Source organism: Chinchilla lanigera, unplaced genomic scaffold (genome assembly GCF_000276665.1).
Source record: "Chinchilla lanigera isolate Chin_1 unplaced genomic scaffold, ChiLan1.0 scaffold00021, whole genome shotgun sequence".
NCBI classification, from domain to species: domain Eukaryota; kingdom Metazoa; phylum Chordata; class Mammalia; order Rodentia; family Chinchillidae; genus Chinchilla; species Chinchilla lanigera.
The window spans coordinates 17,168,278-17,181,590 of NW_004955422.1; the positions used below are offsets into that span (position 1 = coordinate 17,168,278).

The following is a 13,313-nucleotide window of genomic DNA, read 5'->3' on the forward strand; positions in this document are numbered from 1 at the left end:
GAAAATGTGACCTACCCAGTGCTGCCCTGGTGAATTTGCAGCACCACCCATAATGCCTGTCACAGTTGGGGAACCTGTGTAGTAATAATGCTCTTTTACTATAGTGAACTATCCCTTGGGGGCTGAGATCAAGTAACTTTATGACAAAAAAAAAACAACAAATGAAGGTTATAAGGTTAAAAAAAATACCCTGACTTAAAAGGTTTTATAGAATAAAATCACAAACAGATTAAGTAACTTTGTACATAATAGATCCAGAATATATTATGGTATTTTCTTCCATGTACAAATGGAAGAACAATAATACATGCTATCAATTAATTTTAATTGTCTTCCTTACAGATGTCCCCAAACCACTTGCTACTTTAGTAGGAAGATTTTTGCCAGTACCAGCAAAATTAAATCTCATTACACCACAAGTAAGTCATTGTTTTAATACAAAAATACAACTGGGCATTACTGTCTCTTGAAATTTCAGTTGTTGCAGTTGAACTCGCTCAGGAATAGAATTTATCCTCCAGTTAAAAATCAGCAGTGAAACATTTACCAGGTATTGGATCCCTTCACCCCCATGGCAGGCATGGGCAGGGTAGAGTGAGAAGGAGACACGATTCCTTGCCAGTCCAGGGACCCGAGTTGCCCTTCCTCACAGCCTTCTGACCCTCACTGTGCTTCCTTGCTAACCTTGTGTTTTACAGTCCCACCATGCCTCGGGGATGTGGACATGCTTTTTTAAAATTGTGCTTTTATGATGACACCATACTATGCATGTACTGTATATAATTAGAAAACATACGCTTTTGTCCCATGTCCTGCCATAAAGAACCATAAAGGACCTCCCCATAAGAACCTCCTCTAACTCCCCAGCACAGACAGCCAGTCAGTGTCACAGCACTGTCACTGTCTTCTGTTGTTTGATTTGTCTGTCTGTGCATACATACACAACAATACAGCTCCATAGGCATAGAGTCCACATGTGACATTCATCTCTGAAAACTGAGACTCGGCAAAAGGCCTGCCATGTGGGAACATCGCTCACTTGCATCAGGACGGGTGCTGGCCTGAGACATCAGCAAACTTACAAACAGGACAAAACACATAACTGCTCTCCTGCAGCTTACGTTTTAGTCCAGGAGGCAGGTGACAAGCCTAAAAAGTAAATGGTAGCGTGTCAGGAGAGCAGAGGAGGAGGATTAGGGAGAGGTGGAGAGCTTAGTGGGAGAGGTGGATTTTAAGTTTAAACAGCGTGGTCACAGCTCCATGGAGAAGGTGACATGTGAGGAAGTCTTGGAAGAGATGAGTGGGTGTATGCTTTTCACAGGAAGAACATTCCAGGCAGAGGAAAGAGCACAGGCCTCAAGGAGGGTGACACTTTATGCAGTGGCAGCAAGGGGGCCAGCAGGGCTGGGATGAGAGAGCGAGGGGAGGGCAGTAGAGAGGAAGTCCAGGACAAGGGAAGGACTGTGGCTTTCACTCTGTTTGGAAAGGGGCTGCTGGAGGAGGGTCAAGGTGGAGGCAGATGAAGCTGCTGTTGCTGTAACCTCCATGCGGGATGTAGTGGCTCAGACCAAGTAGTAGCAACAGAAGTAGCAAGGAGTAGCTTCTGAGGACTTTGTGGGTTGGGCCAACAGGATTCGCAGCTGTCGGGCTGGATGAGAGATATAAAGAGAGAGACAGGAGTCAAGGATGGAGTAAGTTGGAGGCACAGCTTCCTGCCAGCTGTGAAACCATGTGGCCCTTCATCTTGCAGACCATCACTGTGCCTTGCTGATTTTCAGCCTAAACAAATGGAAAGGTGGCGTTTGCACCAGAGAGATGAACTAGTACAAATTTCAGGGGAGTTGAAGAGTCCAGTTCTGCCTGCCGTATCAGTGGGAGGTATCTCAGGCAGCCCATGCAGGTGTACAGGAGGTGAGAGAGGAAGGTCTGGACAGGGAATGAAGCTGGGACTCACAGCGTGGAGATAGTATTGAAAGCAATGCAAATAGACGAGTCCAGGAGGCAGCAAGTATGAATAGTGTGAAATGTTTGTTGAAAGTATACTATGTCTCAAGTTAGATGTTAGCCAGGAGGAAAACTCATACTAAAGAGTGCAGGAGACAAACAGGTCTAGACCACAACTGGTGAGCAGCCCTAGGGAGTCTGCTGGTGCTGGGTAGACACTTCCATCTGCTGGCTTTGTCCACACCACCAGTTTCCTTCCTTCACTGAGCTACCATCCAGGAAGAGCAAACACCCCTCATGCTTGCTCCTCCACCTCTAAGGTATAGCATGAGGAATGCCCAGTGAGCACAGCCTCCTGCCTCCTCCTCCTCCCCATCTTTCCTCAGCTTTGTTTATTATTGTCCATCTTGGCTCTCCTGACTTCTTACTCTGTGTTGTCAGAGACAGTTCTTTTAACACTGCATTTGCCACATCCCAAGAATCCCTGGCATTCCTGCCAGACCCCGACTTCTGTCTGTTTCATAGGGCCTCTCCACTCAAAGCATGGTACACGATGGAAAGCACTGGCATTCTCTCAGAGCCTGCTAGAAATACAGAATCTCAGGGCTTACCCAGGGACTCAGACATTCTGGATCAGAATGTGCATGTTAACCATCTCCCACCAGGCGGTTTGTACACACAAGATCAGCTAGAAGTACCACCATAGAGTTCAGTCTTCACTCCTGCGAGGCAGACATTGCTGAAGGAACTCATAGGTTCTGGCATAAAACTGCTCTAGATTAATGACCTATCTAGTACATAAGAGGCATCTCTGTTTCCTGCCTTACTGTGAGGCTAAATAAGTAAATGGGAGAAGTAACTTTACCTGGTTTATCCAAAGAATTGCCTTGACCCTGAGAACTGTGAAATTCCCTCTCCTGAAAGGGTGCAAAACCCTCAGGCGACTGTTTGGAGATGGCAAGGAGTGCCCACAGCTCCAGCTGGACAGGTGCAGGAACCCTGGGGGAAGCCTCATGGGCCTCCTGATTCTGATGGGTACCTACCCCAGGTGGGCCAGGGCAGTCTCCCAATGCCTCCCAGCTCTCATAGGTGGACTGCAGAAGGGGCAGGAGACAGGAAATGAAGAGGATGGATAACAGGTGCTTTTCAAAGGCCACACTTGAAGAATTTTTCATCTCCAGTTTTGGGGGCCAGGGGGACAAGAATAGGATGCTTACCTGTGATTTATACAAAGCATTTCAAATTCAATTTTATCTCATGCTCTCAGAAGAAAGTTAGGCCAGTGATGGTTTGGCTCCCCACCCCTTTTCCTGCACCTGCATGATCGGGAAGGGAAAGAAGGGAAAAGACAGCCTGAGAAAGCAGAGGACATGGATGATGCAGAGCTGGAGGTGCTGCTTTGGAGTGTGTTAAAATTCCAAGTATATTTTTGAATAGATGAAAAATAGTGACTACCGAAAGACATCAAATGTCAAAATCTCTAAGAACATAATAAGATGCTTTTAGTTTATGGAAAGTTGTAATTGCTTTTGTTTCACAGTTGGTTATTCATAAAAAGGAAATAGAGCAGTATCTCTCCCCAGCCTGCTGACAGCTGTGTGTGCCGCTTGCTGGCTTCCCACTGTGGCCCTGCAGCGCCACTTTTGTCTCTCTGTGTCCCAGGGTCCCGTGGCTGTGTTAAGTGGCTGCCACTGGATTATTTGCATTGATAACAACAAAAAACTGTATCAGAACATCTTGATATTATGTGAAACTGAGACCAAGCTAGAAATGTCAACAAGCCCTGAAGCCTGGGCATAGAACAGGGGACAGTGGTGTGGCAACAAGGGCTGGTGCAGACAAGCCTGTCCTCGAGACAGCCTTGACCTAGTGTGCTCAGGTGGTAGTGGATTCTTTGTGATAATAAGGCCTGGACATGATTAAAAAGAGACTGATATGAACCTAAAGCAGTTCATTAATTGAACCTTTTAGAGAGTTCAGTGGTACCAACAGCCCACTGCGGCACACCTGCGCTAGGTTTACCACCACTGACCTCGAGGAAAAAGAATGTTTATCTGTACATAGACGCTAGCTGGCTGGAGCTTTGAATATATGTGCTAATGCAAAACATTTTTCCTTTGACTTTGTACAGCTTGACAGTGGTGCCCTCCCATCGGCAGCCAACAACGGGCCTGCTTTCCCCTCGGAACCAACTCTTCCAGGGCCACCGAAAATAACTTTGACTGGGTAAGGATTAAAAGCAATGTATTATGACTTCCTTTGATGTAAGCATTATAGAGGCTTTTGTGTACCTTTGGGGTTTCCTTTTGTACTGCAGAATTAGCTTCGGAAAGACTAGTTCTGACCTGACCAGAACCCCTGATGGCGTGGTTGTGCACATGTGGTTGGTGTTGCAGTAAAGGCTTGTCTTGAGCAGCCCCTGGTTTCCACTCCACTGTCCCCTGTTCTGTGCCCAGGCTTCAGGGCTTGTTGCCATTTCTAGCTTGGTCTCAGTTTCACATAGTTTCAAGATGTGCTGGTCTAGTTCTTTTTTGTTGCCATCAGTGCAAGTAATATAGTGACAGCCACTTAACAAGGTGGTAACTGCAGAGCTGCCTCTGCCCACTGCCTTCCATGCTAAGCAAGCACCAGCTCTGTGGCAGGATCCTGGTGAGTCTCTCCTCATGTCTCTGATGGATGTGGGCTGCTCTGAGCTGGGACCTTGTCTTGCCATTTTAAAGTTGTGTTTATGACTATAACTAATTCAACTAACCAAGCTGTTTGAAATGTTTTGTCAAGTTCACATTCATGCGCTCACTGTGGTCTGGGCCATCCTTTCTCCTGAGTCCTGAATTGAATCAGTGAGATCATTCTGTTCCTATCTCTAAGGGTGTTGTGGCTGAGTTTATGTAGTCATGAATCTGAGGCCTGGAGGACGCCAACACCTTCTGAAAGGCAAACTGGCCTCTGGTGCTGGCCAGCACCTGCAGGTCTGCCCATGGGCACACCATGGCCTTGGTAAGTGTTAAGAGAGCTGTCTGAGGCCAGGAATGAAAGGTTATCGAGTGAAGTCCCTAGAGGGGCCCTGAAGGCCAACTGGAGTCCAGTCCACTCATAGGGCTCTGCCTGGTGCTGGGAGGGGGCTGTACTCAGGACCTGCTGACTCGGTTTGAGCAGGTCCTCCTTCAGCTGATGGCTTCCAGTGACTGTGGTGGACAGAACTGTGTGGAGCCACTGTCCTTGCCTCACTCTCTGGTATGATTGATAGTGAGGACACATGATTGGTATTGTCATTGTTCATTTCATCATTAATATTTCTGGATGAAACAAAAACGTCTTAAGAACCTCCTAGATCTAGCTGATAGCATTACATCTTCAGTTGCATCGTGTAATCTGAGATTCCACAAGCCTCAAGATGTGCATGGTAGCTTTGCTGTGCTCTGGGTACATCTGGTCAATGGTACTGCGCCACTGCGTGCTCTGTTGTGTCTAGGGCAGTGTGGGCTCTCACAACACATGGCCATCTGAGCCCTCACTGCGGTGCAATGTGTGCGTTTTCACAGGAGCAGCTTTCTCTCTGGCAGACTTTCTTTTTTCCTCTTCTTGTCCTCTGCTTTCTTCCTCCCTCCTTTCTCTCCCCCTCCCACTCCTCCTCCTCCTCAGTCTATATTAGATTTTCTCAGTGACATATTTTTCTTTATTTTGAATAATTATGCAAGATACAAAAGCTTTTCTCATCATAAGTGATGTGTCAGGAGCAACATGAGCTTTGTTGTAGTTCTTAGCTGCAAATAATTACTCGATTCACCATCACTGTTCTGAATCAGCCCTGATGATTTTTATCTCAGCACCCACAGCACTGATGCTGTTCTGAACTCAGGCAGTTTATCCCTGACAGTAAGGGAGCACTCAGAGAACTGTCGGCTGGTGTCTTTTTTTCCTATATGTTCCCAGCCACCGTTGATTTACTTCATTCTTCACCCCAGTACATGCCTTGTTTGCCTTCCTGTGACTCCTACAAGATAACGAGGTCAGCCTAGGTCTGAAGGAATCAGAAAAGAAGCTCTGTCAGCCCAACATGGTTCCAAACTATCTAACCCAGCAGGAGATACAGAAGCCTTGAGACCAAATACATGATTTGACCCAATCATCATTCTTAGAGCTGGGTACCGAACTGGCTAACTTATTAGTCTTTCGTTATGATAATCCTAAAAACTGTCTTAATAAAAAGTCATGTCCTATATTGGCTTCCACAAAGTCCTGCAGTTCTTGTGAAGGAGAATGTTCTGCTTCTATATGTTGGCCCTTTTTACTCTAATGGCAATGGTGTAGATAATTTTTATACTAATTTGGTCAGTATAGAAGGCTGGTAAAAATATCGTCCTACTATTCTATATAGCTTTAATAATCTGATCCTCAGTCGGATCGTAACTGTGAATCCTGACACATGGCTGATACTTTCATTTTTGGTAAATACTGACTTTCACAATAAAGAATTTCCAGAGCCTGCTTCTCTGGAAGTTTTCTTTAAAGATGAGGCGACATCTCATTGTGGGATAGGTCATCATAATGCTTTTCGGAGGCAGTGCTATCTAGATCTTGTGTAACCCTTCTAACTTTTAGGTTGGTCCCAAAGATGGTGAAGTGGAAGTCTTTCCCATCTCATTGCCGTTACAATGGGCGAGTTCCTTCCTGTCCCCTGCATACTGCATGCTTGTGGTTAACATGGTGTCTACCTGTGCTGCTCTTTCACATGAGGCATCTTTTGACCCATAATAAAGAAACTTTACAACCTTAAACATAATTGGCTCTATTTCCTTCAGTAGTAGTTTAATTTTTTCCATCTGTATTAAATTATCCTAGGCCTGACTTTTTGTAGCATTTACAATTAGTATAAAACAGTTTGACAGTGTACTATGTTATGCTCTCTATATTTTCAGCCATCCATCTAATGTCCCCAGTTATTTGGTGGATTCCTCCATGATGGATACTGTAAATTTAAAGATACTTATTTCTGATATCCTTTGAAGCACTCACCTCTGTCTTGACCATGTGATAGGCCCTTAGTCCAAGTGTGCTGGCTGGTCTTGCCACTGCAGATACTCACTGAACTCTTACTGCCTCAGTATCTTAGCACTGACAGCCAAGAGACAAAGCAGGAATGCTGAGAGTGTGGAGCTCAGACACAGGGGACAGGACAAAAGGCTTGGCTCCCTCTGGGCATAAAAGTCTGAATTATAATCATGTAACAAACAGCACAGCTTTCATCCTGCACCAAGTGCTGTTCTAGATCCTTAAGAAATTTAGGCTGGGCCTGGTGGTGCATGCCTGTAATCCCAGCACTCAAGTGGCTGAGGCTGGAGTATTTCCATGAGTCCAAGGCCAGCCTGGGCCACATAGTATGTTCGAGGTCAGCCTGAACTACATAGTAAGGCCCTGTCTCAAAGAAATTAATTAATTAATTAAGGACTCAATGTGCCCTTGGCCAAAAGCAGCAGTGCACTGCAGAGACAAAAGCTACATGCCTGATCTCCAGGAGCTCATTGCCTGGTGCAGTAGGCACTCATCTGCCAGGCCCTCCTCATACTCTGGGTTTCCCCGTGTCCCTCCTTTCACCATCACCAGTCCCACCTCTGGCATCACTGACTTGTGAGTTCTCACAGTGAGCATCACTTCTGAACAGTGCCCACGTTCAACACGTGAGCCACCTAAGGAGAGGGGTCCTTTCTTTTCCTTTCAAGATGGCGGCTGGGCAAATCACACAGGCAGTTGGGAGGCAGTTGTAATAATCCCTTCCCAAAATGAAGGAGATCCCCAAAGATCACATGATACACTCAAAGCACTCTTTGATATTGTTGGTAACATTACAGTGTGGGCCACTTTAACACTGGTATGCTTTATGGACAGTGGTTTTTCCTTGATGCCTACTTCCCATTAGCATTCAGATGGGGGACACTTGGTGGGGGAAGCACAGAGAGTAGAAAGAGAATAGACATTTAAATAGGGCAGAGAAAAACTCTAGGAAGCTTTCCAGAAGTGTATATGGCAATAGGATCTCCCTTCCCCACCCTGTGGATCGCCAGCCAGGCACTGGTGGGTCGGGCAGGGCCAGTTACATCATATGTGGACTGTCCTGCTGCCCCCAGTACATGCCCAGGCACCTAGAAATAATACCTGTAAATGTCTGGTGTTGGATTTTCAGTGTTTGTTCAAAACACCAGCTGCTTAGCTAATTCTCTTTTTCCAGAGTAACCATCTGAATACATTTTCTTTTTTAATCCTTGTAGAGTAACTCTTAGTTCATGGGACACAAAGTCTAAAAAGCCATGTAACTGTACCAAATCCCAGTGTCTGAAATTGTAAGTAACCACAAATCCTTCATTATTAAATATGAAATAAGGTTGTTTAGAAGTCACTAAGTGGAGCACAGTGTAGACAAACCAGACTAGCTTAGTAGTGTGCATGCTGCAGTTAATTCTCAACTGCCACATCTTGACACTCATTGTAAACCAGAACAGGCAAAAGACATGCTTTTTTGGCATGAACCTGGTTTAGCTGTTGTGGTGTTATCTTGGCCTGTTAACTTAAAAAAGGCACTTCCCGCACTTCAAGGAGTGCAATTTTCTTGATTTTGGTTTACGTCCTCTAATCTAGTTCCTCTGGCAGTACTAACTGTGTCATCACTGTTGAGGATTAACTGTAACATTTCCATACCCTGTTTTCTGAAATCTGATGAATTGGTTTACAGTCAGCTTTTCTGTTGCTGGGACACAATACCTGACACCCACTGTTTAAAGGAGGAAAAGGGGATTCCGTGCATGGTTGGCCCGCTCCAAAGCAAAAGCATCATGGCAGAAGGGTGTTGTGGAAGCAAAGCTGATTAGTTCATGGTGGGTAGGAAGCAGAACAGGGAAACAGTGCCAGAGAAGAAGGGACACAAGGGACTGAAGATAGAACCCACGATCATGCCTCTGTGACCTACCCAAAATTGTGCTCCACCAACCCCTCACGTGGATCCCAAACCCAATCAAGTTGACACTCCACCCTAACTGCCTCATCCCACCCCTTGCCAATTTCAGATCCAAACATGTTTTCTTAAACAATAGCTAATCTCTAAATAAAGACAGTAGGGAGTACATAATTCCACCTAACACAATACAGCTATCCTGTGCATAACCAGAAAGGCAACAGTTCCTTCCCCAAAGTCTCAGCAGTTCCAGCATTTTTCAAAAGTCCAAGCCAAATCTCTTCTGAGACTCAAGGTAAACTCATAGCTGTGAACCTCTGTAAAAAATTTAAAAACTAGTTATATAATCCCATGGTACAATGGCACAGGGTAAACATTCCCATTCCAAAAGAGAGGGATGGGAGGATAGAAAAGAATCAGACCAAAGCAAGACTGAAGTCCATCAGGACAGATGTTAAGTCCTGTAGCTCTATCTGGCATCTGGGGCACACAGTGGTAAACTGTGATTGGCTTGAGCAGGCCAATCCTTATGACTTTGCCCATTGCAGCCCACTCTCCTGAGTTGGCTTCATTCATGGTCTGCAGCCTTGCTCTGCAGGTATTCCATGTTTCTGGTATCTCCAGCTTTCTGAGACCTCCACTGTTCCTTGCAGCTTGGGTTCACTCCCACAGCTTCATGCACCACCCTCTCAGGGACTCCTTGCCTTACCCTCCAGACCTTCCTTTAAAACCTAGGTAGAAGCCTTCCTTGCCTCATGTATCTTGCATTATACATACCAGCAAAACCACTTTCATATGGATGACATCAAGGTCTGCGTCAGCAGGAGCAGTAGTCAGGCTCCTTGGACTATGGCTGCAGTGGCCATTGAGTGCTTGGAGCACAGTGAAATGAATCCTGGGAAACCAATTCCCTTCTTGAGTAGGGCATCCCAAGGACTCTCCTCTTGAACAAAAGGTTTACAGTTTTGTATCCTTGAGGCTGTAATGAATAAAGTCTTGCTGGTTTTTGAGATGTTCTCAAGGCATCTTTCTTCTTCTCCCGGTAAAATTTACTTGATTTCTTTTTAGTGGCACAAATCTTTCAGCAACCACCCTTCCTTTGACCCCAGCTTTATACATTGTTCCATCTGGGTACAAGCTGGTTTTTTGTTTTGTTTTGTTTTGTTTTGTTTTTTTAATTTTTCTGCTCTGTCTTTTTTCATCCAATTCTCACTAAAAACCTGGCTAAAAGCCATCAGCAGTACCCATGCCACAGCCTGAATGTTAGGTTGCCTTTGAATTTCCTACACCAGATTAATTAATTCATTGCCATTAATATCAGTCTCCTGCAATGTCTGAGAACATGGGCAAGATGTAGACAAATTTCCCGTCAGAGTATAACACAGATAGCTTCTAGTCCATTTTCCAATAAAGTCTTTGTTCCCAAGTGAAACCTCCTTAGCCTAGCCTATATTGTCCACATTCCTAGCAGCACTGTGGTCTTCCGAGCTCTAACCAAAAATCACCAACCAAGCTCTGATTATACTATTCCAGGGCTTCTGTAGCCTGCATCTGCAAACTTTTCCAAACTCTTCCAGCAGACCAGTTCCAAAAGCTTTTAAACTACATAGTAAGGTACAGTTACAATAATAACTGCATTTTTCTGCTACAGATTTTCTGTATTAGCTTTATTGTTGATGGACACAATACCCAAAACCCATAATTTAAAGTTGAAGAATTTTAATTTGGCTCATGTTTTAGGAAGATTCAGTCTGTGGCTGACTCCAAGGTAAAAAATATGATGGCAGAAAGATGTGATGATGCAAAGCTGTTTAGTTCATGGTGGCCAGGGAGTAGGGGAACAATGCCAGAGAGGAACAGGAGAGAGACCATACGTAGTACCCAAGGCCATGCCTCTGTGACCCACCCAGACACACCCAGACATATGCTCCACCAATCCCCCAATCAGATTCCAAAGCCAGTCAAGTTGACACTTCACCTTCACTGCCACAACTATATTGAAATTCGCTTATAAAAATTCTGCCCATCAGGGTACCAACTTCCATGAAGCTCAGTGCAGGGGATGATAGGGCTATTGGTCCAGCAGAACTGTGGGCTAGAAGTAGATAGTGTGGCTACCACAAGAGGTGGCCTTTTTTTGTTTTGTACTGGGAATCGAACTCAGGACCTTGCACTTGCCAGGCAGGCGCTTGTGCCGCTGAGCTATATCCCCGGCAAGGTGGCCTTAATGACTGTGTTTAGTAGCACTTGGTCCTACTGTCCTGTCCACCCTGCCAGACTGAGAATCTCCCTCATGTTGCCTGCCCTGCTCTCAGCTTTTGCCATGGGTTGCTTCTTCCTGGCCTTTCTACTGCTTAGCCTCAGTTCCATATGGGAAGGGGAAAGCATGTCCCGTTTCCCATGTCTGGCAACCCTAACCACAATCTCCACATGACTTTCCATTGCAGAGCTCCTGCTGAAGTTGCTGAGCCCCACTGAAGGGACAGAGATATGGGGCCCACGTGGGTAAAACCTAGAAGTCTGAAACTTAGTGCACAAAACAAACCTGCAAAACAAATTGGATTTTTATAAGTAATGCAGAAATCTGGGGTTGGCTGAAAATATTTACACTGTTCCTGGTTTAGTCTGTAAATGAAAGGCATGTGCTTCTCTGAACATTGGAAACACCAATGGACCAGTGATCAGGAAACTAACGACGCAGCTGTGGTGAGGAGGAACAACAAGGTGGCCCTGATTCTGATGGGCAGAGCATGCAGGATAGTGGTTTTCTGTGGACAGGGACAGGAGTTCTGCTCAGCCACTTGCTGGGTTTGGGGTCTGCTTGGGTCAAATATTAATGAAGCTTACAGCAAGGTATAGACTATAATTGAGGCCTGGTTTGCTTCATAATTAGCTTATTAAGACATTAATTGTAAAATTCACTTTTATAATAGGATTTTTAAAAGGTAGGCAGCAAGGCAAATGGTCAATTCTAAGTATTTGAATGAAAACTTCATAGGGTAGAAAGGAGCTCTTTTCACTGGCTGAAGAGAGGTTTCTTTTTTCCTGAGCACTCTGAAAGTAGAAATTGGTTCTATATTATACATATAGATTTATTTTTTCAGGACAGTTTTGATTAGCCCTTTCATCCAGGGACTTCAGACAAATCCAAACTCATTTTTTAAGCATCCTTCATTGCTATTCCATTTTTGCTGAGCTATTGGATGAGACTAGTTGGGAACCGTTAGACTGTCTGCATTTTTCTTAACTCAGTAACTGGGCAATTTCCAATAGTGCTTCTTCACATGAACTTTTGTCTTTGATTAACCAAATTAATTATTGCCACCAGCATTCTGTGGAGCAGAAGATCGAGTCTGGATGATCTTGTTTACAGTCTCTGTTGCTTACTCATGCTTAGTTTCTTTTATATTTTAAAATATGTAATAATTTATAATTTATTGTCAATTTTTAAAGTCCCTGCTTATCTGATTCTGCTGTTTGTTTCTTCTCTTGAATTTTCACTCATTGTGGCACATTACCTGGTGTGTTTTTTGTGACTTTTAAAATTTTAAATTATGATAATTAGAACTTTCCATGTGGGAATTCTTTGTAACTTGACTTGTGGCTGCATACCTTTAAGGAAAGTCTATGCTTGATTCTTCCTGAAGTTTGGTGGCAGTTCTAATTTGGACAATTTAAAAATTTTTGCTATTTTTTCCCTCTTTGCCGGCATGGTATGAATTCAGATTTTAAACTACAGTGAGCTCCCACCCAGCACTCACAGACACATTTCCTTGTCATTTGTTTGCAGGGCATTTTTTGAGGTCACTCTTGCCCTGTGTGGAGCCCCTCCACTCTTCTTGCTGTGTGTATAAATCTTGGAGCTAACTCCCCACCCTGAGTGTGCCCCAGGCTTTGGGATAATACTTATACTATAAAACACTTAAAGTGAATTGTAAATGTTCTTACATGTGTTTGCCATTTTTATAGTTTCCTTCCCCTTCTTTCTTCCAAGTAGTTAAAACCAAAGCCAGTAGCTGTTGATAAGAGCAGATACCCTAAGGTGGGTGCAGGCTTTAGCTTTAGGTTGCTTCTGGTTTTTTTGTTTGTTTGTTTTTTGTCAGTTTGTTTTTTGTCATCTGAGGGGGTTCCTTAATTTCAAATACAAATTAAAATTTTTTCTTTAATTTTTATCAACTCAAATGTGCATCTAAAATGTTTTTAATATGTAATTCAGTGTTTTGAAGTGTTTTATAGCAGGCAATTTTTCAGGATGGTCAATGAGTTTAGAATAAATGTCATCATGTGTCTTTTCAACTATCAAGACACTCCATCTCCAGGATATAATATACCTGTGGAGGTGAACTTGACACAAGGATCACCAGCATTTCCTTGAACTGTATTGTCACCTCTTGACAAACAACAGGGCAGGATTACTCAAAGG

General features: G+C 44.2%; 1 protein-coding gene across 2 annotated transcripts in view; it reads left to right on the forward strand.

Moving 5' to 3' along the window:
• Positions 1-13,313, forward strand: part of Mtl5 (metallothionein-like 5, testis-specific (tesmin)) — a 38,254-nt gene that overhangs the window by 6,882 nt on the left and 18,059 nt on the right. The window contains exons 5-7 of one of the 2 annotated variants that reach the window (XM_005384266.2): positions 343-419; positions 4,076-4,170; positions 8,211-8,282. In XM_005384266.2, the coding sequence (XP_005384323.1) occupies positions 343-419; positions 4,076-4,170; positions 8,211-8,282 (244 nt within the window). The remainder of the gene's footprint in view (positions 1-342; positions 420-4,075; positions 4,171-8,210; positions 8,283-13,313) is intronic. The other variant, XM_005384267.2, reaches the window with a different exon arrangement.